Genomic DNA, 27,235 nt, shown 5'->3' with positions numbered 1-27,235 from the left:
GAAGGTGTGGTTCTCCAGTTCTCCTCCAAACATGACATTGTGTATTCCCCTGAACAATTCAACTTTGGTTTCAACGTTGGTCTACAGAATATTTTGCAGTAATTCTATGAAGCATATAAATGCTTTTTCGCAAACCTCAAAGGTGCAGCAATATTTTTTGGGACAGAAACCCCATTAATTTTAGATTGGCAGAATGAATCCCATTTTAAACTATTCTTGGTTACATAACCTCTTCTGAGTATGGTGGCGGGATTATCATTATATGCGGCTACCTTGCTGCCTCAGGCCCTTGACAGTTTACTATTATCAGTGGAACAATGAACTCAAGTTTATTGTGATATTTTACAGAAAAAAATGTGAGGAAGTCTGTCACACAGTTGAAGCACACAAGAGTATGGGTCCTGAAATGTGACAACAACCCATACTTTAGAAGCAAATCGACTTTAGAATGGCTTCATAATAATGAAATAAACATTCTGAAATAGCCCAGTCAAAGCCCTGACAAAAACAATTGAGATTATATGGCATGAAGTCAAGAAAGCTATGCACTCCAGACATCCCACAAACCTTGCTGACGAGGGGCAGTTCTCTAAAGAAGAGGGAGACAAGATACAAACAGATTGTTTTGTTAATCTGATCTGCAACTACAGGACAAGTCTGGTTGATGATATTGCAACTAACTGAGGGTTAAAACCTACTTAATGCAAGGGTGTACTTACTTATGCCCTGCTCTCCAGTGAATGTTATGGCCTTATGACCAATAAAAATATGATAACATGTAAATGTTTGGGTGGAATTAATTAAAGCAGACTCTGATTGTTCCTTCTTGAGATTTCCGGGAAGATCAGACCATGTTTTATGATCAATTTTGACAGAAATGTAAGAAATTTCAAAGGGTGTACAAACTTTTTCCTGGGACTGTATATACTGTAAGATAACCATGTTTTTGAAAGTGGGCACTTACATTTGCAATCTGTGATTGCAGATTTTGCACAGCTATTATAATACACACACCTGCTGTCACTCAGTAAGTTGTGTGAAGGCATTTCCGATGACTTTTCCATGCACATGCTGTAATGTACTGTCTGTGCACGCGCATATGATGTAATTGTAACCCCCACTGAGATGGAAGGGATTCTTAAATCCTTGTCTTTAGATTGCCTGGAAGCAGTTGTAATTCGACACAGGTTACATGTGATGTGTGCATGAGGTGTGTATGTTCTTGCACCCACCTCCCACTCAGAACATACCAAAACCCCTTCCTGTCACCACATTACCCCTGCACTCCAACATCTCCACTGGTTCCCATTTTAAAATACACCTTCAAGGCCATCCGCAATCTTACCCCTCCTTATCCGTCTAATATTATTCAAATTGCCGTTCCTCCTCCTCCATCTTCCTCTCTGTCCCCTGCATCAGTACCATGGTGAATAGAGATTTCAGTGGCTCTACTCCTCAGCTCTGGAATGCACTTCCCTCTGGCATCCGGAATATTGACTCATTACCCCAGTTCAAATGCAGACAAAAAACTCATTTGTTTCAGTTAGCCTATTCTTTATGACTTTCTAACTGCTTTGTTTTATTTTTGTTAACAGTCTCTGTTTTCTATGTGTCTTGTTTTATTATTGCTTCTCTCTGTACAGTGTGTTTTGAAAGGCGCTTTTAAATAAAATGTATTATTATTTATCACAGCATGAAATGCTTCCCCTCGGAGAAGGAAATGATTCTACTCACTAAATTTGGCAGAGCGATCATCATAAAGGTGTTCCTGGGCCAGATGTGCAGGTAGTTGGTCTCCATGGCAAACTGTGAGGGAAGGAATGACAATGGGGGTCACGGTGAGCGTTTCAACGCTCCTCACATTTGAGAGAGAGAGAGAGAGAGAGAGAGAGAGAGAGAGAGAGAGAGAGAGAGAGAGAGAGAGAGAGAGAGAGAGAGAGCACTTCAGAAGTAATTGCTGTGGCAGCATGCACACCACTCTGCTCTGCTGCACGTGCCACTCATCTTGGCTATGTAGGTTAAGGAGCGCATAGTAAGGCGGCTTCAGGTCTGTCAATCTCAATTTACCGGCTCTACATTCGCTCTGCCTTTCTCTAAATTCACAACCACTTCTTCTTCTAACGCACACGCACGCGCATGCACACGCACACGCACACACACACACAAACACACACTAACAGAATCATACATCTCTCCATGTTATTTCAATCTGATCAATCTAATCAAAAACCAATCTGCCGCTAAAACACACATAACTACTGCTCACGTGTATATTCTTTACCAAACATCTTAGAAATGTGAATAGAACAAGTTATTTTTATGATTATGGTTATTATTTAGACAGACGTTCAAATAAAAAGCAAATACAGGGGTGCTGCCGTACGTCTCAGTCCTTGGAGGGGCGCATGGTGCTGAGGATAAATACAGTTATTTTTAAGATTATGATTGATTATGATTATTTTCCAGGACAACAAGCAAATAAAAAGAAAAGAAAGTGGTGCTGTGGCTTATTCGGCTGGACACTGAACTGCTACGCAGGCAACACAGGGTTCGATTCCCGACCCGGGTCATTTCTCGATCCTCCCCTGTCTCTCTCTCACTCATTTCCTGTCCCACTCTTCACTCTTCAAAGAAAGTGGTGCCAGCGTACTTTTCCATCCTTGGTGGGGGGAATAGTGAGCTCCATGTAGCCGTGGGGGATGTATGTCTGGCTGTAATTGAAGCGGCTCTGGCGCAGGAACTGCTTGCGGATGGCGGAGAACGCCCCGTCACAGCCCACTATGAGATCCGCCTGGAACTGCTCCTTGGTTCCATCGGGCCTGCAGGTCACAGGGACATAATGTCTATTATATTTAGTACTGGGCAGTTCGCACCAGGACTCTAAACTAATCTTTTTCGTTACCAGGCAAAATGATTTGTAGATGTTAATTGAACTAGCTAGGCACACACTCACTAATGGTAAGCCACTAAAGTGGTTAGTAAGTTACTTTTTTCTGCAGCCAAACTGAAATTTCACCAGCATTTGGCTGGTTGGCTGGTGTTCATTTAGAGCCCTGCTGGGCAGAACATGCACAGCACCAATAGACTGTTCTACTGCACTATTCTATTGCACTACTGCAACGGAGGAAATTATAGCATTATTTTACTTTTTTTGACCATTTTTTACATACACTATATGGCCAAAGAACTGCTTTTCATACAGCATATGATCAGCATTTTTGGGCAATGACAAACTAATAGACAGGAAGGAAAAAAAATCGTTTTCTATCAAGAGGTGTGGGGTAAGAATAAGTCTTTATGAAATTATACTGGTCTAAAATCATGTACAGTAACTAGTCAAGCTCTCAAATGGAGTCAGGGTAAGTGTCACTTTCTAATCCAGTTTTAAGGATGGCAAATAATTGTTAATGCTTTGTATACGAGTTGTTGTTATGGCCATATTGTGTTTGTATTTACGGTAACTAAGGAGAATGCGCACCCTTTTTCCAGTGCCAGTAAGCGGTTATGTAAAAAACAATGGTTCCTGCCTGAGGCCTTATCCAAATGTTCCAAATTTACCACTAGTACTACCCGACTATTAATATTTAAAAAGGCCTCAGGCCTAAAATGGCATTTTAATAAATTACTGAGATTGGGGGGAAAACCTGTGTGGTTTGTTTAACTTAATCTACGAGCGTCCATCCAATCACCACCACTTTGTCAGACCAATCACATTTCTGTTTCTCATTCGTAAATCATTTACAAACATGTTTACCAATGTAAAAATAGAGCAGATGATAGACAGACAGAAAGCAGACGGGAAGATAAACAGCATATAGCATAAATAGAAACAAACAAACTGCCAAAAAAGCAGATGAATGTAGGCATCTTCATCATGATTGACTGATAAGAACTGAACAAATAAATCCTTCAAAACAAATAAAAAACACAATCATATAGCTACATACAGCAAGTAGCTAAAGTGAAATGTCTACAATCTTAATGCACCTGCTAATTAATTACTAATCTACTATCTCAATTATTATCCAAATGACCGAATCATTTACATGTGTAAAGTTACATGTGTTTTGTGACTGGTACACTTAAATGGTGTTATGTGGTGACTGTCCACTTGTGTGTAGTCTGGTGGGTAACTGCCTAAACAGTTTTTGTGTTTACCGAGCAAAAGTCATCGCCCCTGTATCTTTGCTCCAGTCCAGCAGTTTGCGATCAAAGTGCAGAGTCACATTGGGGAAAACCTCCGAGGCTGCCATCGAAGAGACAAGTGTGAGGTGACATTACAGGCTTACATCACAGTATTGACATAACATAACTCTTCTACATAACCAATCGCATGAGCTATAAAAGTTACTTTTTTACCCTTGTAAAATATTACAAGTGTCATTGAAATGTATGTAAAGCATTCATTCACACATGAAATACTATGAATTACTGCACACTACTGACACTGTCTACATCGTGGAAGAATAAATGAATGGGTACAACGCAGATGCCTAGGTGTGCTCCCTGCCAACGTTTTGCATGGTGCACGGAGAAATTAAAGTAACACAAAAACTTAAGATCAAAGCCCCCAAAAAGTACATTGACAAGACATGTTGTATGAACGCCCAATGTTTAATAGTCTATCCGTCTATTCATTACATGGTAGGCCTATTCACAGTAAAAATGTGGTGTTGAAAATAACTCAATTTCAGATAACACTTCTCCACTGAAGTAGTGTAGATTTTACTCCCTGGTCAGTGTAATACTGTCAATTTTACTTATGTGAATATCAACACTGGAACTGCATAGCTTTACACCAGTGGTTCTCAACCTTTTTTGAACAAACTCCCCCTTGACCTCATCATAAGCCTCCCAATGCCCCCTTGACCTCATCATAACATAAGCCCACCAACGCCTCCCCTTAGTATTAAAAAAACAATGTACTAATGCACCTCAGTGGCAACTAAGCACCGACCCCTCTCAGTTGTATCCTTATCAACACCCCCGTAGCGCTCCCCAATGCTCCCTGGGGGGCTGTAGAGCCCCCGTTGAGAAACACTATTTTATACTGACTTTTGACTCCACTCTTGGTGTGATTTGACTCTCCACACTGTTGTAAATACTCTATCTGGACAGAGTTATGATTTTTTTTCTCTGGAATTTTAGCAGCCCATGTCATACTTTGAAGCTACGATGGGAGAGCATTCTGAAAAGAGGGGACATGGACAATGGCTTTACCTGTTAGTAGCTCCTTGTTGAGGTTGGCTCTATCTACGGAGAGGATATACTGCAAAAGAAAAACAAAAGAGGAGAAAAAGGTTAAACATTAAATCGACAAGCAGTAACTGAAGCAAGTCAAATTCAGCCAGATATTCCTATATCCTTCTGACCTCTGACTCTTGGGGTCAAAAGGTGACTGTGGTTATATGTAGGATGGTCAATGGTTTCAGGGATGATTTTTTGTGCTGTTTACGCATCAGTGTTCAACAGAATAAAGCGGAAAAAATACACAAATGGGCAGTGAATACTTCATCAAGAAATAATTGTGTACATGTAGTACTTTTGTCTGTTTTGTTTACCTCCTACTCAATAGAGCTACATGCCACAAGGGTAGGCTGGAATGGCAGTGCTCTCCATACACCTACATGCCATGAAGGTAGGTAGAGTGGTCTTTAGATGTAATCATGCCGGCCTTAACCATGTCTCAAACGGCTAAGGCCTTGTATTGCTGCGCTAGGGACCCGTGTTCAATTCTGGCCTGACCGCATTTCTTGATCTATCCTGTTCTCTCTCTCTCCTGCTGCTGCTTTCATCTGCTTTCATGCTTGTCATCTCTCCTGTCATAATCTCATCTTGTCTTAATAAAGGCATAAATGTTTCACATACATACATACATACATACATACATACATACATACATACATACATACATACATACATACATACATACATACATACATACATACATACATACATACATACATACATACATACATACATACATACATACATACATACATACATCTGAAGTCTGAAGTCATTAGCTTAAATATTGGAGTGGACTTAATGAGTGTATTACCAAGATGTTTACTTTAGGTCTGACCATTTTGACATTTTCTCTACCTTCCTGATTAGAGTCAAATCGGGTTGCACTCTAATTTGCTTTAGAGTTAACGCCAATTTTTTAAAAATCAGTGAAAGGAGACAAGACTATGGAGCAACATGACTTAGTGCACTGTACCATTATGCTTGGAACTCGGGTTCGATTCTCGGCTGCGCTTGTGTCCTTTCCCATCATTTCCACTCATTTCCTGTCTCTCTCTCTAAGCTATCTGACGAATACTGTAAAAGTGTAAAAGCCCAGATAGTATATTTTTAAAAGGAGGCCAGACTGGATATCCTCAATCAATTGTGATATAAAATCAAATCAAATGTAAATCTGTCCAAATTAATTCAGATATGCATTATAGTTCAGTCTCGTTTTCTTGCTTTTTTCACATTTCTCTGAAATCTCCATTTGTCTAAAGAGATGATTGCGCTTCAGGTCATGCCACCATCCAAGCAAGAGGAGTGTTTTCCTCCTCTGGTGGTTAAACAACTGGAAGAAGGCAAAGCACTTGTCATCAACATTGCTATGCTGTGCTACTCAGCCTCTCTCTCTGTCTCTATGAGATACTAAACACAGACATAGGGTATTCTCATATAGTCACCTCTAAGTGAACCGCACTCTGTCCTCTGTAAATGGTCCAAAACGGGAACCAACAGGGGGGAAAAATTAGAAGCCATTTGCATGTATGTGGATATTTTTAAACATGGATATTGTTTTTATCCTACATGCATAAGGGAGTTTTCAACAATATTTATATCGATGTGTTTTCAACCATATGCGTATTAACAGCTTCTCAGTTCATTTTTTGTTCACATTGTCATCACATATGCCCAGAAAATGCTGAGTCACTGGTCTGAGTTCACTTCAATGGCTGAAAGGGACCAAGTGTGACAACACCCTTACAGAGTCCAGACACAGTCACACATGCGCTCATGCCTACAAATGGTCTTGAAGCGTGAGGTGACAGCAATTTCTTTTAGGTCACATTTGATGGGTGCTTGCTGTTCACAGAAACAGCAAACTGCATTTCAAAACCCAGTCACGCCATCATCATCAACTGGAGAAGTGGACTTACACAAAATTGACAATCTGAACCATAAAACTGAAGACATAAAAACAACAAGGCAACCCTTTCTGACAAGCTGTAAAACCCCTCTCTGGCCCTTTTTATGTGGTGGATGAATGTCTACAGGCCAAAGGTTCAAAGCCGAGGGTCTCGTGAACAGTTGCAGGACATTTTTTGTTTGTTTTTGAGAGCTACATTTATGTTATAGAGTACAGATGTGAGCATTATGTTAGATGTGTCTAATGTTGTATGTGCAGTAGAATATGTTAGAGTTCTCTTGAATTGTGCATGCGATGTATAGGCTTTACACCTTAATTTCCTTCAAGATTGTTGAAGTAACTCTACCCTACTCTACTAAACTAACTCTCCTTCAATGACCAAAATATAGCTCCAATCGAAAAACAGAATATAATGAAAAACACAAATGTATCAACTGTTTTGCCAAAGGTTACGAAATTAGGTCCCCTTTCACGCAGATGGCTTCAAATGAAGTTAGTTATTAACTGGATGTCATCACCGCAGGCCTATTGGTTTGAGGGGAGGGACACAACCCCCAGATAGTGTTTGCACTGAAGAGGTGTGTGTTTGTGTGTGTGTGTGTGTGAGAGAGAGAGAGAGAGAGAGAGAGAGAGAGAGAGAGAGAGAGAGAGAGAGAGAGAGAGAGAGAGAGAGAGAGAGAGAGAGAGAAAGGCCTTTTTGCTACTGTGGGTGATGTGATGTAATATCAGGGATTTTAACACAAAAGCATGTGGGGGTAACCTCGAGTCCTTACCTGGCCTTTCTTTCCATAGGGAATGGCCGTCCTTTTCCCACTTGGAGAGTGGATCATACGAGCGTGCATCGGAATGCCCTTGTTAGTAATCTGTTTTTCAGGTGGAAATTTGAAAAAAGTGAAATGTCAACACAAATTCTACGAAGATGCTACTTTTTCATGACAACAGTGACATCTACTGGAAACTACTGCAAGGTGCACAAGTCACAGATCACAAAGCATGAAATGATTTTGGTATGTTGCTTCACCTGCATCTTAAATGCTGCAGCTTTTCAATGAGAACACACATATAGGCCTACTAAATATCACTACTGCGCACATAGAGTGCTTGGAGATCAAAAATGAAAGCCAAAAACTACACATAACATAGGTCTACACATAATTGCCATGCTAGTAGACAAGCAGCTTCTGACTCAAATCATGATGATGTATGGATGGTTTCAGCTGAGCACAGTTTCACATAAAAGGCTTAGACATGTTTCCCATCACACATTGAAACATCATTCTGAGGACAGACTGAGACAGCTTAAACTGGCAAATTTAAAACATATCAATTTAAGCATTTTTTTAACTCCACAATGTAAAACACGCTGTTGCCTACAGCAAATCTGTATAGGGCACAGGTTTTGTCTGTCGCAGTAGTAAACAAGGTCACCCACCGCCTCCTCCATGCCAACATGCTTCAAGGCCTGGCGCCCTCGATGTGACAGAGCCAGGTTTATACTTCTTCCACGCACCACTTTGGCACATCTGATATCTGGGGGGGAAACAACAATTGTGTGATGGTTAAGAACAGGAGAGCAGATTTTTTTTCCAAATCTAGGCCACTGCCATGGCAAATGAATTCACCTGGACTGGACCATTTCATGACTTACCGTCTCTGGATTCAAACAGCAAGACGTCAAGACCTCTTTGCGCAAAGAAACACGCATTCAAAGCACCAACCTACAAGGATATAACACAAATGATTGCAAATAAATAAATAAATAAATAAATAAATAAATAAATAAATAAATACACATACATACATACATACATACATACATGCATACACATGTAGGCCTAGTACATACATAAATACACAACAGGTGTATTATAGTGCTGCACATAAGCAAGTAGCCTAGGCCACATGAATTACCCTACTTAGGCCTGGGCGTAAAATAATACCCCCCTACTGGTTTATTTCTTGGCTCCTTGACAAAACAGTTCGAGAATATCATAAAATCGTCTCATCATTGCGCCAATCAGGTTAGCAAATCACCTTTTCTGACTCTTTATTGCACCAGATTAAGCTGCAGAAAGTAGGACAGACTAGTTAATTGAATGTCGTAAATCATTGTGCAATGTTATTGAATATTTACGAATGCCTTACCAAACCTCCTCCAACTATAGCGACACATTTTTTCTTCTTGCCCGAATCGGCCACAGTCGATGTCCCGTCCATTTCTGTATGAGGCTCCATGTGCAATCGACAGACGCTACCAAAACAGTCTGACAACCTCTTGAAGTAAACCGCTCTTTCTTATAGGGCTACACGAGTTTCAACAGACATCGAAACTTTCAATTGGGGAGGGGCACGAATAATAGTGTACAAAACTTACTATCCAGTAGCCAGTTCCTCTCGTTTCACAGACAGTTGAATAAAATCTCGAGCACACGTTAAGTAAGCTGCTATAGGGGCGCACGTGAAGAGGTCATAGTCCATCAGACTTCCAAGGCCAACCAGTCCGGTTACCAAAGCCAATTGTATTATTTATTTATCGTTTCTATTCATTTGTGCGGTATAGGTCTATTATATGACAATAAATTGAAATGAGACTGAAAATTAGTGTTTGGCGTTTAATGTTCTCTGAGGGTTAATCAAGCATTTTCATGTAATGCCAAATCAATAATATAATATAATATAATATAATATAATATAATATAATATAATATAATATAATATAATAGGCCTATAATATAATATAATACATTATAACCCTATACTGCACGGTGTTGCCATATGGCAACATACCATTCTTTTGGCATTTCCTGGTATTTAAATATAAATAATAGACACTGATTGGTTTTCATATTGAAACTGTGGCCTTGTTTTATCCAATTATGTGGTTTCTTGACATCACCTGACACCACACACTGCCCCAGGCTCGCTCTTTCCCTCACTGTACATGAGCGTGTGTCCTTGACAGATTACTCTGGCATTGGCCAAGATTTTTCACACTTTTTGCAATATTTACAAAATCTGAAAAAATATTGGGATGATCTATAGTTAGTCATGATCTGTTTTCACCATTTGTTTTGTTTTCAACTAAAATTATTGCCTTTTTATGTTGAAAAATAGGTATGTTGCCATACGGCAACATTGTGCGGTAATGGAACAAGACGGTCATTAAGGAAAGTGTATAGATACAAATACCCAATTATAATTGATTGATTAATTGATTTATTTATTGATTGAATGATTGATAACTGATAATATTTATAATTAGTGTAAATGGCAGTCTGTAATGAACATTAAAAATGTTATAATAGGTGTACAAAACTGTTTTATGAGCTTTCACTCTGAGTACATGCAGAAAAGCAAAAAAAGGCCTATGCAGCCTCCCCAGACTGCCAGAGGTATACCACAAAAATCCACAAACCCCAGATAATTGGGATGTACCACAGTTATACTCTGCCCGAAAACAAAAGCAGGGTACTATCCTCATTTAGTGGAGAAGGCACCTGCAGGGTCACTGTGGCAACTACAGCCCTAGGAGTTGGCCTGAACTTCCCCAATGTGTCACATGTAATCATGTATGGGCTACCAGATGACCCAGAGGCCACTCTTCAGCAGATCGGAAGAGCTGGCAGAGATGGCTCTCCTGCAAATGCAATTTTGTACAGCAACAAACAGTTAGCAAACACAGACAAGGAAGTGAAGGCAGTCCTAGAGGAAAGCCTTAAAGGGTGTTTTAGGAAAGCACTGTATTCCCGATTCGAGAAAGAGGTCTGTAGCGTTGAGCCTGCACATTCCTGCTGCACCTACTGCCACACTGTGTGCAATTGCAGTTCAGACGGTTGCTCTGTTCCACAACCTAGCTTTGAAATGGCAAAACAAATTCCACCACCAATACAACGCAGAGAAGTCACACTGCAACAGCAGGGAGAGGTTAGCGAGCTTTTGCACAAGTACAGGATCAGTCTGATCCCAGCTGATGAGCACTTGTACACAAATGTTGCATTCTGCACAGGATTTAGCAATGTTCTGATCGATTCAGTTCTGGAATGCCTTCCTATCATTTTTGATTTGGCCTATGTCATGAACAGCCTACCGGTGTTCGACACTGTACATGGCCAGAAAATCTTAGAAATTGTTCATGAGGTCTTTCTAGATTTTGATTTGTGTGAGTTCCCAGTGTTGCCTGAAGAAAAATATACACCACCAGATCTACACTTCACTGGGTACTTTGATGATGATGATGATGGTGATCTCGATGACCCCAAAGGCTCAGTTGGCACCATCGAGTCAGGTCTGTTCATGATGGAACTCTAAGAAACTGAGCCTTTTAAAATTTCAGCACAATTGTAAATAACTGCAAAAATGTGAATATATAGAAATTGAAAATGTGTTTCGTTGTGATTAACCGCTGTAGGAAATTGAGCCCTTGAAAATTACAGCACAATTGTAAATAACTGCAAAAATCATCACCATGTACCAATGTAAATAAATGTCAAGAACTTTCAAACATGTGGTTGTGTCCCTTAATTTCATGAAACACAAAAGAATTCTCTTTTTTTTTTAAATGTGTTATTTGTTACAAATTGTTATGGGGGAAAAAAAAGAAGACATTTTATTGTCAATGGAATTTTACTGTAGGGCTCTCTATACATAACGTAACAGTAATACTATACATTTATAAAATGATATAAATAATAAAACACTACAATGCTACAAGGACTATGCAAACTTGAAGTACACAAGTGATAGAATGCTGGTGCAAGTATACAGACAACAGATGGCAGTGCAAGAAGGTGACCAGTAATTCAAATTTTCATCAGGGAAAAAAAAAATCAGTTACAAAGTTACAAACGCTGGCACGTTGCCAATGTCTACAATGGGGCACCCCGCCAATCATTCACTTTGTCTCTCATCCACTTCCAAAGTGCTTTGTGACAAAGCTTTGTCAAAATCTGCCTGCGGAAGCCAGGGAAGGCAGCATATGCTCGACCTGGCGTTTCTTTGAAGGGGTTTGTCTCTTGCATGGTCTCCACCAAGGTGAGAATGTCATTCGTCATATCAATGTGGTGGGAACCACTTGGCCTAGATATGCCCAGCTCCGAATCGGTGTTCTCCATCATCTGTTTGTACACACCAATGGATCTGCTGATCCTTGCAGCTGACACCTCGTTCAAGTTAGGTCCCAGTCCCTTCAGGAATGACTTCAGGAACCCATTGAGGTGTTCCAGATGCAGATCGAGTGGTATGTTCCTGCCCATGCCTCCTCTGTTGTTCCAAAACCTGTTCCACTTTACACTGTGTGCAACTTGTGGAGAGAAGGTGGCATTCAATTGCACAGTAAGTAGAAATGTGCTGTACGCATAGTTGGTGTGTCCATATGCCTTGTAAAATAACAGGGCAATTCTGTACAGACGCATCAGTCTTTCGCCGTCCCCTTCCTTCACTGCATCCAAGAAGTCCAGCAGAATGAAGCCAAAACCCAGTCTGGCAGTGCTGTGTTCAAACCGGTGGTCAATGTCTGTGTGGCTGGTTGGCGTAGCATCTGTTGGCATGGTCAGGTTGTGCATCTTTAGCTCGTGGGATTGTCGACTTTTGGGGTATGTGAACATTCTCGAGCAACCCTCCATCCGACATGGGAATTCATTCTTCTGAATGGATGTAGCAGACAGTTCTTTACTGGCAGCCTCTGCAACCTCTTCGATGTCAGGGAGCAAGACATATTTGTCCACGACCTCAACAACCAGGTAGTCCAGCCAGGTCCTTCTGTCTTCTGGAGAGGCCTCCTTGATGTGTTGTGGTATGAGGGACTCTGGGCAGTCTGAAATAGGACAAAAAAAAGAGAGACAGTTACTGGAGGGAGTATGACAACCCACTGCAGACATGTATTTAGACAGCTTTGGTATTAAATCAGAGACTGAGGCGGTAGCAATAAAATCACATCACAGGTGACACTTTGTATGACATAATATTCAGCCTTATTTGTTATTATTACCTCCGCCAAGGAGGTTATGTTTTCCGTCACATTGGTTTGTCTGTCTGTCTGTCTTTTTGTCAACAGGGTAAGTCACAAAAGTTCTGAACAGATTGTGATAACATTTCGTGGAGTGGTTGGAAAAACAAAAAGGACAAGTCATTCAGTGATTGATGGAGGTCTGCACTGTCTGATTGCATCTCTAGTTAATAAATAGTTTACCTGTGACGTGTTGGAGACCAAGATGTTCCATCACAGCAGCCAGGAACAAGGCAGTCGTGTCCTTGATCACGAAGTCCCTGTAAGCGTTGAACGCAGAACGTGGACCACTCTTGGCAGTGCTGCACCTGGTGTGAGAAACTGTCAATGTATTGTATGCCACAAACATGTATGTCTGTCACAAAGATCTCATTCTGTCTGTAGGTGCTGCACATCCATTAGTAGCACTGAGCACTACCGTACAGTTAGTTTCTCTTTGGGAAATGGCCACTATGTTATGTCGCATGCAATTAAACAAAAACACAGCACCCACCACAATCAAAGACTTAGTGAAAATATACTACCGGTACTCTTCTAAGTTTCGTTCTATTCACGTGACCTTAGTCACTGGCTACTGAACTCATAAGCTGGTCCTATGATGCCATCTACTGGCGAAAACGTGCAACAGCACGATTAAAGTAAAACAACTTCTGATAGGACAACAAAAAGACAGAGAATGAGAATAAGGGAATAATAAAAAGACAAAAATGGGGGGTCCACTACATATGTCTGAATTTAAGTTCAATGGCGTAGTGGAATACAATTAAAAAAATGTGTGTAGTCTCACCTCAGCTTCGTCATGTTGGCATATAAAGTGCCATGGTCCTTGGCAGACTCCTTGAAGAAGATCTTGTGGTGAATCTACAATTTAAATAAAGTGTAGAAGACAGACATACATAGATTTAGCCACTTGGGGGAGCACTTCACCGTTATGGTAGCTCACTTAGTCACAGGTATAATTACAGGTGCCCATGATTCACATTAGCGAATGGGCAGCATGAATTCCGGAAATAAAATAACTAAAAATCTCACACAGTGTCCCTTTAACAATGACTTTGTGATGTATCATATGATGACTTACTTCAAACATAACTCGAATGGCATGCCAATCCTCAAATTTGAAATGCATCCCCTCCATTCGTTTCTTCTCATCGTAGGCGTCTGCGAATTGCCACTGTGTGTTGCGGCAGTTTGCCTCTGTAAGGCGGTCCCCTCCTATGAGCAAGTGTTGTGCCCCAGCAGGATCTTTCGGCATATACCTGACAGGCAGAAAGGCAGACATACAGACACATACACAAATGCAAATAAAAATGTTACAAGGAAACAGAAATGGTCATGACAGATTGGTGTTGCTGCTATGATAAACTGACTCACTCTTGCTGTATTAGTCTTAAGACTTCCAACAAGTCACCTTTCTTGTTCTCGTCTTTGAATAGGAGGCCTAAGGGAAACTTCAAAGAGAAAATTGCAAATTACAACAATACAAATGACAACTTTGGTACAAACAAATCATAACCACTTTCGGATGCCCTGGTTGAAACTCACATCAGTTGACCGTTTGGACATTTCACTGGAGTATTCATGAGGAATATGGTGCACAACGGTGTCTTGAAAGCTTTCAAACACTGGCATATGCTTGGCTAGCATTCTAGTGGCAAGGACAGTTAATTCACGGCGCAGGAAAACCTGTGTGCTCCTCGATGGCAGTGATAGACAGAGGTTGTATTGTTCAATGTTAACTGTTGGTTTGATGTTGGAGATGTCTGTAGATATCCGGTCTTTCACTGCAATGTGGTTTATCCAGTGTATGCTCTGGTTGCTGCGGCTGATGGATTGGTTCCGCGTGTGGATGAAAAAATCCAGATTATCCATAATAATGGAATATGGTGACGGGCAGGTCTCATGGCTGTCCTCACATATGGGAGCTGGAGAGTTTTTGTCTGTGTTACACATTTATGGAAAAGAAAATTAGACCAACGTACTTACAGTCCACATCAACATTTTAGTCTATTGGGATACATTATTTATCTGTTCTTAACATATTTACTTAAATAATAATAATTTAAGAATAACTGTGTCATGTGGGATACTTTTGTTACTCACCTGTTTGCATGCCACGTTGAAATTCTAAGAAGTCTGCCCCACAGCCATGCGCCAATTGATGTTGTTTTACAGTTGCTGTTCGGTGACACGTGGTAATGGATAACTGGCTGAGTCGATTAAAGACAGACTTCTTGGCTCCACCATACTGGAGAATGGTGTTTATCCAATATGAGAACGCTGCCATTTGGGGCTTTCTGCCTCTTAAAGCAATGGCTGCAGCAGAGCAGCCTGCAAAGTTGTTTCCATTGCTGATGCAGGTGAAAATTGAAAGCAAAAAGGGGGCAAGGCGATGGAGGTCATCTATAAGATGGTGGAACGAGAATGACTTCAGGTCGGCCGGTGAACACTTCCACAACATGAAATCGTTCTTGGGTGCGCACAGCATGTCACATTCTTGAAGAAGCAGCCTCTTGACCCCATCTTTGACCTCATCCTGCAGGTGTTTGTGTTTCATGATGTACTTGCCAGCCTCTTTCCATTTCTTCAGTGCTATGAATTTCACGATGGGATCTTCTTCAGGATCGCAAACCCTTGTCACTGTTTGTGAAGGATATTTGATTGTTACCTGAAAGAAAGCAAACACTTCATGTCAATATACCCATTGCAGCCACGCTAAGGCCAAGGTTTGCATTCATGGGGGTTACCAACTATTAAAGTTTCAAATTTATCAGTTGTAAATGTTATCCTTACCATATTCTATTCTATTCATATTATAGCTCCACTGTCTGTATCAAGCAGATGTGTGTGTTGTGTCCGGAACCTGTTGTGTAGGCCAGGCGTAATGTGCGCAACTGTGTTACTGTTGTAGTGTTACTATGAATCATATGCGCTTGCCATAGGATGTTTTGACACTTGCAATCAGTTAGCTCCACTGTCTGTATCAAGCAGATGTGTGTGCCGGAACAAAGATAAGTTGTCCCGTCCGTGAATCCCACAAGTTGTACACATTACTATTGCAATGTGTCTCATAAATGTTCTATTGTCAAGAACGAAGAGAAATAACAAAAAGCATGTTCACTATTACATTAGTAGGCCACTACAATTTCTCAAATGGCAACCAAAGTCAGACCTGCTACCGAGGTAGCTTCTCGTACGATTATACTGTATCAATATGTGTTGTGTCCGGAATAAAGACAAGTTGCCCTGTCCATGAATCCAACAAGTTGTACATATTACTATTGTAGTGTCTCATCAATGATTTATTGTCAAGAACGAAATAGCAAAATAATAACAAAAAATAGCATGTTCCAGGCCACTACAATTTTGCAAATGGCAACCTAAGTCAGACCTGCTAGCTAGGCAGCTTAGGTATTGCACGCGTATAGCCTACTCGCCGACATTTAGTTACTTAGCATGCATAGTGTTTAATACAAAAAGACAGATAAAGCAATACCTGTGTTATTGTTTGAGCGGTCAAGCTGGCACCGGACACCTCGGTTGTTCCCCCCGACAATCTAGCCTGTGGACTCGGTGGATTTGGACAGGTCTTCTTAAAATCCCTCAGAGTCTTTGTAGGCGTGGACTCACGTTGCCGTTTGGAAGTGCCGCTGTCTCGGAAGTCCTGCTCCCATTGTCTGAATATTGGCAAGTCTTTTTCAAGTCTTGTAAGGACCAACGAGCAACGCTGACAGCATCTGGCTGACTGTGTGACATCAGGGAGGACAAGCACACCTAACAACGCTAACCTTTCCGATATGCTCGTTGTTTTTTTAAATATGTCGGAAGAATGTCTAAACGCATTGGGTCCAGCTTCTCTCAGATTTATTTTACATAAACGGCAGAAATCGTTTGGTGCCATTGTGTAGGCCTAATCATGTTGTTTTTGGTTTTCATTTTTCGTTGGGGGGGAAATGATAGCGTCGTCTCCTTGGATACCATCTGTTGTGCTGTCATCTTCTTCTTTCCTCGTCTTCCTCGTCACTCTAACCACGTCACAGGGCACAACTGACATGATTGGCCGCCGACAATCGTAAACCACACCCCCCTACGGAATTTAGAATAGTGACTCGCCAGACCTAATCTCACTTGTGATTAGGTCTGGTGGTAACCAGGCAAGATTTGACCACCATAGCACCACCTATTAATGCGTCTTAAATATGACCTACGCTAAATGCAAACTAAAGGTGGCTTTCTCACTCTCCCTGTATCAATAGCCAGCAATGGCTCGAGCTGCTTTGGCGCTTAGCCTACTTCTTGCTCCGATCACATCCCGAACTCTTTGGCCGTCAGAGTGTAATCACATTCGGGAAGGTAGAGCTATGCCTGTGTGTGTGCGTGCGTGCCTTTATGCGCGGTCTGGGAGACAGGACAGGGGTCCTGATCGAGATGCACCTTGAGATTCACAGTCGCAATTGCAAGAAAATCTAAATTATTTGAAAGCCCGGTCACCTCTCACGAGTGCATCGCATAGTCAAAGCATTTCTTCTACTTTCACACATTGCACACTGCCCATGCTGAAGAGACAAACTGTCAAGGCAGCGCGATTTGCTCTTGAACACGCCCTCTCCTCCACATCAGGTGCGCGTTTCCCTTCCGCAAGAAGAACTTAATAATGTCAAAGTGAGATGTTAAAAAAAAGTTAAATCTACCCATCCTTGTTTAGGCTACATAAAACATGAGGAAGTTATTCAGATGCGATTCGCCATTCCTCACCCTAAAATTGATTAGAACGCAGGAAATTGCATCTAAAAAACAGATTTTTTTTCACAGCACCCCCTGGTCAAAACCAGTTCCTGCGTCCCTGGCTTCGCTACTGTGCTGAACATGTAAAACGTACTTTGTGAAAGGCGCTGCTTGTCGAGCAGGGAAATAGGCCTATTGAAGCTGCGGTGGGGAAACTCTCCACTTTGTAGTTTACAGTAACAACTCGGACATTGGTATTGAAATGGAAGTTTTTATTATTATCATTATTATTATAAATAATATTTTTACTTAACACGTAAAAACAATAGTGAATGCACTTTGTCTTGGTGACAGTGGAGTTAAAAGGCATACCATGCAGCCGCAGAGGTAGATTCTAGCGGCTTCTCATAGGTATCTGATATCGATAGCACATAATAGTGCAGACAACCGCCCGTGATGTAGGCTACTCTGACTGTTCTCATGATGGTTGTTCATCTACCAATTTTACATATTAATTTTTTTTTTACCTGTAGGGGGAGGGCCATGGGAAAACAAAATTGAAGTGGGGGGAGGGCCATGGGGAAAAAAATGAGGTGGAGGGGGGGGGCATGATTTTTTTTTTTGACCGGACTTCCAGCGCACCAGCCCTCCCCCCCCCCCGGTAAATAACGCACAGTCCCTTAGCCTGATAAACCAGACTAAAGGACTGTCCACACCGGGCGGAATTTCCGTTCGAATATTCGCAGCGAATTTCGCAAAATTAACATGCGCATGTATTCTAATTACTCTGTGCACACCGAAAAGCGAAAATCCGCAGCGGAGAAAAAATAACAAATCTGTCTGTTTTGACGGCGGATTTCGCAAGCGAAAAACGGGGTTTGGCCAATCAGACACTGACTTGACAGTGACATCAGCTCCAGCGCAGTTCTCAAACTGAGCTCGAAGTGGCGAATGATGGTGGGGGAGCGCGGAAGGACTGTTTGCATAGACTAACTGCAAAAAATAACCGTTAAGAAATAATTTCAAAACTTGTTGCGTGCAAAGGAGTCCAACGGATGTCTTACGCTTTCTGATAGGCTACATTACACTAATTCCAAGCGAGATTAAATTGTCTAAATACTTCACGAGGTGGTGAAAAGGACTGCTGTGTGATCTGTGTCGGGCACTTGCGCGTGTGGGTCTGTCCGAGAGCGCAGATCTCGAAAGCAGGAGCACAATCTGTGCGGTCGTGGACCCCGTAGCGAGAGTAGGCTACCACCACGGACCTCTTGTAACCACTTAGGATATTTCATATCTAATGAACATTTCAGGTATCATCCGTGTAGCCGACGCGCACATTTGCATCGTGGAGAAGGCCTATTGAAAGTAGCTGGTCAATACAATGACAAGCACGAAGAAAGGCTTCGCGTTATCTTTCCACAGCGAACGTAGGCTATAAATAACACTAATGAAATAGGCTATTATGTCTCTCATCGGTTGAGACAGCAGCTCAAAAGAGAGGGAGAGATAGAAGGTGTGTGTGTGTGTGTGTGTGTGTGTGTGTGTGTGCGCGCGCGCGCGCTGATAGTCTCCTGACGCACAGAGAAACCTGGCCCATATTGATTTTAAGCGTCCCAGCTTAAACTTCACTGATTAAAAACAGTAGTTCTGAGGAGTTGTAAGCATTTTCATAGCACACTCTACAGAATATTCCCATTTAGATGCTTCATTAGCCTACTAGTCACATATAGCCTACACTGTGCCACTGCGCAATTTCGCTGGTAAGCTGGGAGTTTCACGTGCAGTGACTTTGGCGTCATCAAATAACAGCAGAATATGGGATAGGCCTACTAGTTAGGCCTATATGGAGAAGGAAGTCCCGCCAGCAATGTAGGCTATGGGGCGACCATGTTTGCAAACTTTGTTAGAAGTAGGCTATAGATAGTGGTGTAATTTTACTTGTAGTCATGAGCGCCAGCCACTGCGCCGTTAACTGTCCTTGGGGACTTTTGTATGCTCTCCAAAATATTCCAGAGGTTACCTTTTGTCGGAAGTGCAGTTACGCACGACCGCAGTAACTTCTGGCTTCGGTGGAAACGGTTGTAACTAGGGCATTTACTCTATGCACCCATGTAAACAACTGACATGGTAGCCTTGAGCCACGGCTAGAGCAGCTCTCTACAAAATACCCTATGAGACAGCTCGCGCGTCTTCTCAGCGCTCCACGTGAAAACGACTGTGTAGCCATTTCCCCCCTCATTTATCCTCCACCTCTTCTTCCTCGGGCTTGTCCACTCATCAGTGCTCCATCCACTAGGAGGGAGTATGTGTGCGTGTGTGCATAAAACAGATAGGCCTAGAACAATAAAACATTACACCTGGTCACACATAGTTTTTTTTAAATGGGCTATCTATTTCTCGGGGCGCGCAACAGCTTTCTATTGCGCAAGATGACTTGTTCGTTGTCGCATCGGTTTATTTTAACTTATGTAGCCTTATGTAGCCTAACTTATTTAGAGACCCCTTCAACATTTCCCAAATCATATTTTCGGGGGATCAGGGGGTCGAAACCTGGTTGAGACGACAGCAAGCCATTCCTTCTCTGTATGAAGAGGAATGCAACGGAATGTGCAGACAGCATATGACCACGTTGGTCAGCATGGCTTGAAAGGATTCTGCCTACATTAAACATCATGGATAGGCCTAACTGGCTGGAGTGGGGAGTTTGGCAGCGAGCAGACTTAAAATGCATTTCCTTCAGATCTGTCTCCGCAAGGGCAAAACCGAAGTTGTGCTTAACATTTCGGCCTATTATTCCAGAATTGTTGACTTTTTTTTGCTGCAAATAAATGAGAATAAGGGCGTCATGGATGTTGAATTTGGCATTTGCCTTCAGGCTCACGTGTCTCGGCATCCTTAACAGTTACAGGCCATTGAGGGTGCAATAAAGCATCAGACAATATCATCATTGGCTCGCTTTATCTCAGTGGCCCTTTGCATTCACGCAGACGGACAATCGCGGAAACAGAGCGAAATAGAACGCGGAAAACTGAAAAATCGCTCCGCAAATGTTTTTCGCCGGTGTGGACGTTTTTTTCGCTTTCCGCAATATTCGCATTTTCGCTTTCCGCTTTTGCGGAAATCCGCTTTCCTCGCCTGTGTGGACAGCCCTTAAGGCTGAATTCGAAACGGGAGGCAGTGACTCGATGACTCTCCTCCTACATAAACAGGTCACTGATCAGATAGGTGAAGTTAGCTGATGAGGCAGCCGTTCCGAACGGCACTAACGAGTGCGCCGCCTTGCGCATTTGATGTTCCGGCGATTCTATGGCGGGAGTTACGTTCATCACGTTAGCGCATAGCTTACGCATGCTATTTGAACGGTGAATGATCGTCAGACGGCGGAATCGTAAAATAGGCTATAAATAGATCTAGCGACCGCATATTTAGATACTACAATGTTGATTTATGCATTCGATTTTCAATATCTACATACACAAGTGTCAGAATAAAGAGTATGATAAGGTAGTAGTTTGGGTAGTAGCCATGTTTGTTTTTCAGGTTTCCGGTTGAGAGGGAGGTGGCGCACAGCATGTTGGGTACCAAGGCAGCGAAGTCAGCATCTGATGTATCCTCGAAATATCCTCGTTACGCCCACAAATGCAGTCAACTGCCGAGAGAGGAAATAAAGCATTTTTTCGTTTCGATCCACACTTCATGACTCGATGTCCAGTTAGCTCACTGGAAGGACAGCTGCCTTCCCTGTTTCGAATCGGGCCTAAATGTGGATGTCTAATTTACCACCCGTAGACAAAACATTTTGCCGTCCAGTGGGTGGCGCTGGTTCACCAGGCTAGGATAACATAATAATGCACTTTTTCCGGGCAAAGCAAATAGCTGAACCTGACCACTAGATGGCCACCTAATCCAGCAACCTGAGCAAATGGGCCTAGGAATGTTCACACTGCCAAAGAAAATGGAATCTTGTACAAGAACGACAACTAGCTGGTGTGGCCAGGAGTGGCACTGCAGCTATGTTATCGCAGCCAAGTAAATAATGAATGGGTGCCAATGGGGCTGTACGCTTCTCTTAGAACTATCTGCCCGTGTGATTTTTTCCCTGGAAACAATGAAGTCGCGTTCGATAGATATGAGTAAGTGAAAGCATTTGCCGACACGTTTGCATCTTGTCAAGTGTTAGATTCGTGAAAATGACCCTTATTTCAACTATAGCAATGACATAACACGTGACAATCGACTTTACGGTACTACGCCATTTGTTTTGTAGTTTTAAGTCTGACTTCAGATGTCGATGTGTTTAAAGTTATGTTAGGATTGTTGCGGACACCTGTTATTTATTGCATTTAAGGTGGTGAAAAAGCGGCATGTGTACATGGGGTAAAGGAAATGACTGCGCTCATCCTTAAGAATTTGGGCACCTTCAATTAACATGTTGGACGGTGGTGGGGGTTGAGGTGTGTGACCGAGATTGTCTCTGCTAGGAGGATCAGTCAGAGTACGTCTCTCGTCAGCTCTGGTCGTGAATAGTCGCAGAGATTCCTCAGCCAGCAGGTATTAGCCGAATGCTAGCGTGTTGCAGGACAAAACTAACACGTCTTTGGGAGAACAAAGCCATGTCAGGAACCTTTAACTTCACTTCTAATACAACTTCCATGATAAGGTACAGAATGTGCACACATCTTTACAAACCAGAGAACAGAATCGTCACAAATCCCTGCTGAGCCATATGTAGCCCAATAGGCTCCCATTCATCTTTTACTTGGCTGCGTGCGCCAACGGGGCTATAATGGGAGCCAATGACAGACGCCTATCTCATAGCTTAGACAATTTCTGACACTGCATTCACATCAGAAGAGACAGTCTATGGGAGAAACTGAGACAATTGAAGCTGTTATTAGGGGCCAAGCAGCGAAGCTGGCTATTGCTCGTAAGTGTCAACCAAAGCCCCACTGCCCCAGCCCCTGCACATACCCCCCCACCCCCCACACACAGACAGAGGGAGAGGGAGAGAGAGAGAGAGAGAGAGAGAGAGAGAGAGAGACCATTGTTGTTCTCTCGCGCGCACACACACACACACACACACACACACACACACACACACACACACACACACACACACACACACACGTTACTTCTATGTACACCAATTCCTCAGACCAGTCTCTCAAAAGGCTGGCCAACATTACATTGCAGCCTATATGATTCTTATGTTTAGGATTTCAAGGACATATCTATTTTCAGTAGGCTCCTGATTCTTTTCCATATGTGTCATATAAACAATTTTACTAAATAGAATGATCACAGAGGATTATAATTGCTGTCCAAAAAGCAAGCCTCTCAAGTATAGAAATTACTTGCTGATATTTTAGAGAATAATTTGAGAGGGAATGGAAATGTGTTACTCAATATAAATCAAGGGCAGCACAGGCCCTGCCGTGGCCAACCGGTAGGGCACTCGTCTATCATGCGGCTGACCCGGGTTTGATTCCCAGCCCAGGTCCTTTGCCGACCCTCCCCGTCTCTCTCCCCATTTTCCCCTCCAAGGAATGCACCCCAACATTGGCGAGATTTGGGCCAAAGGGGACGCTGCAGTTCCGTCTGTTGCCATGGCGACTTTGGCAAGTTTACTGCTTGGCCCCGCATTGCTGCTTGCTGCTATATTAGTATATTATTCTTGGAATTTGCCATTCTGTATCTTCAAACACTTAGACAAAGAAGGCAGTGATGTGGGAATCATGATTGATTCATGATTTAATCATTGATTTAGGGTTAGGACCTTTAAAGGGGTCCTATTATGCTTTTTCATGTCCACTACCCATTTATTGGGTTACACAGCATCTGTTGTATGTAAAAGGTGAGTGTGGGTGTTTGAACATTCTATAAAAAATGTGTTCTATAACGATGCAAGATTCTACCATTCCAAATTGTATTGTATGGCACCCAGAATTCTATAGAAATTTCACTGCCCGAACATTCCCGTCACACCGGTGTGACGATACACTCTTAAATGTTTTAATTGATATTCTTGGAATTTGCAATTCTGTATCTTCAAATACTTGAATAAAGAAGGCAGTGATAATCATGTTTTTAACTGTGACTACATTCTTTTGCACACATGGCTGGCCTGGCTATCGTGACTACTGCAACTGCAACATTTTGGTCAAGTTGTGTTGTAAACTCAGTGCACTACAGGCTTAAATGCCTCTGTGTGCTTCTGCTGAATCTATGTATCTCATCATGCTACACTTCCTCTGACTAAGCAACCACCTGAACCAATGACAGAATGTTTCATAAATCCACCACCACTATCAAGCCATTGAAAATGCTCAAATTTGGCACTGAAAAATTTAAATATCAAAAGGATCAATTTCCAACTGGGACCTGCCGTCCTCATTTACAGTGTCATTCATTCATTATGTCAGTTTCATTTATGTACTGCCCAGTCAGAGCAACTTTTGGGGAGCTTTCTTTCCCATTCAACATTCGAATTGCAGTGAAGTAAAATGAAATGAATTAAGAAATTTAAATGTGTTTTGTGAGGTATTGACTGAGATATTGAACAAAAATTCTATCGTCATTGATGACTTGCCTCGCATGAGGCAACATACAAAAGGAAAGGACAGGAGGTACTGAGCTGACATGGGTGCATCATTTTTAATGAAAGGGAACGAAGGGAAAGTCCACCTGGGAAACTCCAACTCCCATTGTCATTGTGACTCCACAGCACTCCACAGCACACAAGTATTCACTGCACACAACGAAATTGCATTTATGCCTCATCCGTGCAAGGGGGCAGCCCCCATTGGCTAAGGGAGCAGTGTGGAGGAACGGTACCATGCTCAGGGTACCTCAGTCGTGGAGGAGGATGGGGAGAGCGCTGGTTAATTACTCCCCCCACCAACCTGGAGGGTCGGTAGTCGAACCGGCAACCTTTGGGCTACACGTCTGATACTTTATAAAGTAGGCCTATAGTCTACTCTGTAGTCCACTTACACCAGTGGCTGGGCCTGGGGACAGAACAAGCCTGCGACCTATCTGGTGCCTTGGGCTGCGTGGCACCAGTCTGTGCAGAGAGATCAGGGGTCTATATGAGGAGGCAGAGATGGCAAGCTTCTGGCTTTGGCTGAAGCGGCGGAATATGGCGTGGGGAGAAGCCACAGCTTAAGAATGCTAGCAGCAGGGGGTGGCAGGGAGATGTCCCTGTTCTGCCCCACCACCAGGAGATGTTCTGGTGTAACGGAGGCTAACTAGCACAGAGTTGGTGTGGAACGTTGGTAAACCTCCCTCCGATAGCCTCATACAGTCTCGTGCCGTTGGGCCGAGAGACTAGTCTCTTGGCCCAGCGGTATCGTACTGTGTCTCCCATTGCCGAACCGTTGTAGTTGACGAGGTCGCACGTTCGATCCCCGAGGGGGGTGAACAGGTGCAAGATGACCTCCGTCACAGTGGTGCCGTGACCCGGATGGGAGTGAGGTTTAAGGGGGAGAGTGTAACGGAGGCTAACTAGCACAGAGTTGGCGTGGAACGTTGGTAAACCTCCCTCCGATAGCCTCATACAGTCTCGTGCCGTTGGGCCGAGAGACTAGTCTCTTGGCCCAGCGGTATCGTACTGTGTCTCCCATTGCCGAACTGTTGTAGTTGACGAGGTCGCACGTTCGATCCCCGAGGGGGGTGAACAGGTGCAAGATGACCTCCGTCACACTGGGCTGAGGGGCGAAACATCTAAGAATGGTGGTCCCCCTGCTGATGACCCTGCAAGCAAGCAAGGTACTGGTGGAGGCTAGGCCTACCTGTATAAAGAAATGCTTTATGCTCTACTCTTCTTTCCCCCTTCAGTTTCATTGAATTAGGCCAGTCGTCTCCGACTGCTAAAGGTATCCCCGAATGCAATGATTTCAGTCCCCCATCATTCCCACCACTCTCATCCACTTTTATAAATTTACATATTAAATGAATACATAGATGGCCCTGCCGTGGTTAGGGCACTACGCGCCGGTGATCCGGGTTCGATTGCGGCCCGGGTCAAAAATAAAGGTATAAAGAGCCCTATTATACACAAATCTACATTTTTGGAGGGGCAAAATCCATCCAGTCAGAAGTTATGGGCCAAAACAAAGATTCGGCTATCTTGAATTCAGCCATCTTGAAAGGTTGGCCTCCAAAAACTCATCAGTTAGGCCTACGCGTTTCGGGAATATATAAGTATTGAAAATTGTAAGTGGTGCTCACAGACACAACAGCAAACATAATTGAACTTAACCTAATAGTGCTATGTTTAATGAATCCTGTTAAACTGGCCTAATACTGCAGTAAAACTTTAAGCTGTCTGAACTACTGATCTATTAAGAACAAATATATCTTAGGCTATTGTAGATATCCTCCATCTGATGAACTGCTTTTGAACTATGGAAGGCATAGGCATACAAGTTCTAGACTATTTTAAGAGATTATGAGCCAAAAATAACCCAGATCATTTTCTCAGAAAAACATGCAGGTGCTTTGCGTGTTTGACATCCCCGCTAAAACCCACTCACTTAATTAGTAGGTCAATCATGTAGCATGAAGGGAGGGGAGCAGGCGAGGTTTACTCCTATTTGATTGGCCACGCCTGTTTCGTCATCGCTATGTCACGCTTCTGTTATCAGAGAGATTCTAGAATGAGAGGGGACATATGGCGGCCATCTTGGTGACGCCTCCGGGGTGCTATTTCGCGATTAAGTAGACCAGATCTGAGAGTCAATGGGAAAAATGAATGGGGAAACTGAGTATAGGACGGAGGGGAACCCAGCGGTTGTGAAAACCATATGGTCGAAACGACCGTGAAAAACTGATCAACCTAGACTACTTGGTTGTGTCATACGAGTCAAAATAAAGCTTTTTGAGCCACTTTTCTCACGGTTTTTTTGACAGAGCGCAGGCGCAGTAGTTCCATAACGGCACGAGAGCAACGGCTTTTCACAACTGAGCATGTGCATAATTTCGCGTGCGCCGATGCAGCCAGATGATTGGATCACTGTCAACGCAGCTCAGCAGACACATTGGCTCTTGTTACCAGAAAGGCGGGAGATGTGCGGGTAGACGCCATATTTGCGTTACGAATCTTCACCGTTAATTTCTATGTACCTGTCCTATCTCCCCTTACTAGAATATATCTCTGCTGTTATCCAGAACTGAAGAATGCTGCAATGTGTTAGCCGGCCGGCCAGGTTCACGAGATTTCCACTTATTTTGAACACCTGTCGCTCGTTCACTCACGGTTTTAGGTAAGTTTAAAAGTAATAGATTTAATTGAATTTCCACGCTTCACTTGTAGCCTACTCGGTTTGGTCGCGATCAGCTACAGATTTTTT

The 27,235-nt window shown here is 42.8% G+C and overlaps 3 protein-coding genes across 6 annotated transcripts in view; 1 reads left to right on the top strand and 2 right to left on the bottom strand.

Annotated features, from left to right (window-relative positions):
• The window catches only part of LOC134441434 (kynurenine 3-monooxygenase), a 42,083-nt gene extending 32,500 nt beyond the window's left edge, over positions 1-9,583 (bottom strand). The window contains exons 1-8 of the mRNA XM_063191744.1: positions 9,302-9,583; positions 8,805-8,874; positions 8,589-8,686; positions 7,930-8,019; positions 5,221-5,269; positions 4,159-4,246; positions 2,651-2,819; positions 1,735-1,806 (exon numbers count right to left, since the gene is read on the bottom strand). Coding sequence (XP_063047814.1) covers positions 1,735-1,806; positions 2,651-2,819; positions 4,159-4,246; positions 5,221-5,269; positions 7,930-8,019; positions 8,589-8,686; positions 8,805-8,874; positions 9,302-9,391 — 726 coding nt within the window. The 5' untranslated portion in view covers positions 9,392-9,583. The remainder of the gene's footprint in view (positions 1-1,734; positions 1,807-2,650; positions 2,820-4,158; positions 4,247-5,220; positions 5,270-7,929; positions 8,020-8,588; positions 8,687-8,804; positions 8,875-9,301) is intronic.
• A 2,169-nt stretch (positions 9,584-11,752) lies between these two features.
• On the bottom strand, positions 11,753-17,313 carry LOC134440748 (uncharacterized). Of its 2 annotated transcripts, XM_063190850.1 has the most exons (8): positions 16,657-17,313; positions 15,264-15,828; positions 14,706-15,100; positions 14,535-14,611; positions 14,242-14,419; positions 13,948-14,021; positions 13,344-13,468; positions 11,753-12,968 (listed from the first exon to the last, which is right to left on the bottom strand). In XM_063190850.1, the coding sequence occupies exons 1-8, from the start codon at positions 17,059-17,061 to the stop codon at positions 12,022-12,024; spliced, it is 2,766 nt and encodes a 921-aa protein (XP_063046920.1). In that variant the 5' UTR covers positions 17,062-17,313; the 3' UTR covers positions 11,753-12,021. The 2 variants fall into 2 exon arrangements, with proteins under 2 accessions (XP_063046920.1, XP_063046921.1); XM_063190851.1 differs by lacking the exon at positions 16,657-17,313 and having other exon boundaries at positions 15,264-15,896.
• A 9,732-nt stretch (positions 17,314-27,045) lies between these two features.
• The window catches only part of ide (insulin-degrading enzyme), a 44,396-nt gene continuing 44,206 nt past the window's right edge, over positions 27,046-27,235 (top strand). For 2 of the 3 annotated variants that reach the window (XM_063191554.1, XM_063191553.1), the window contains exon 1: positions 27,046-27,148. In XM_063191554.1, the coding sequence (XP_063047624.1) occupies positions 27,063-27,148 (86 nt within the window). In that variant the 5' untranslated portion in view covers positions 27,046-27,062. The remainder of the gene's footprint in view (positions 27,149-27,235) is intronic. The other variant, XM_063191556.1, reaches the window with a different exon arrangement.

The sequence above is a fragment of the Engraulis encrasicolus genome, chromosome 24, assembly GCF_034702125.1.
Source record: "Engraulis encrasicolus isolate BLACKSEA-1 chromosome 24, IST_EnEncr_1.0, whole genome shotgun sequence".
Lineage (NCBI taxonomy): Eukaryota > Metazoa > Chordata > Actinopteri > Clupeiformes > Engraulidae > Engraulis > Engraulis encrasicolus.
The sequence above is the reverse complement of the archived record's forward strand: the minus strand, read 5'-3'. Positions and strand labels throughout refer to the sequence as shown.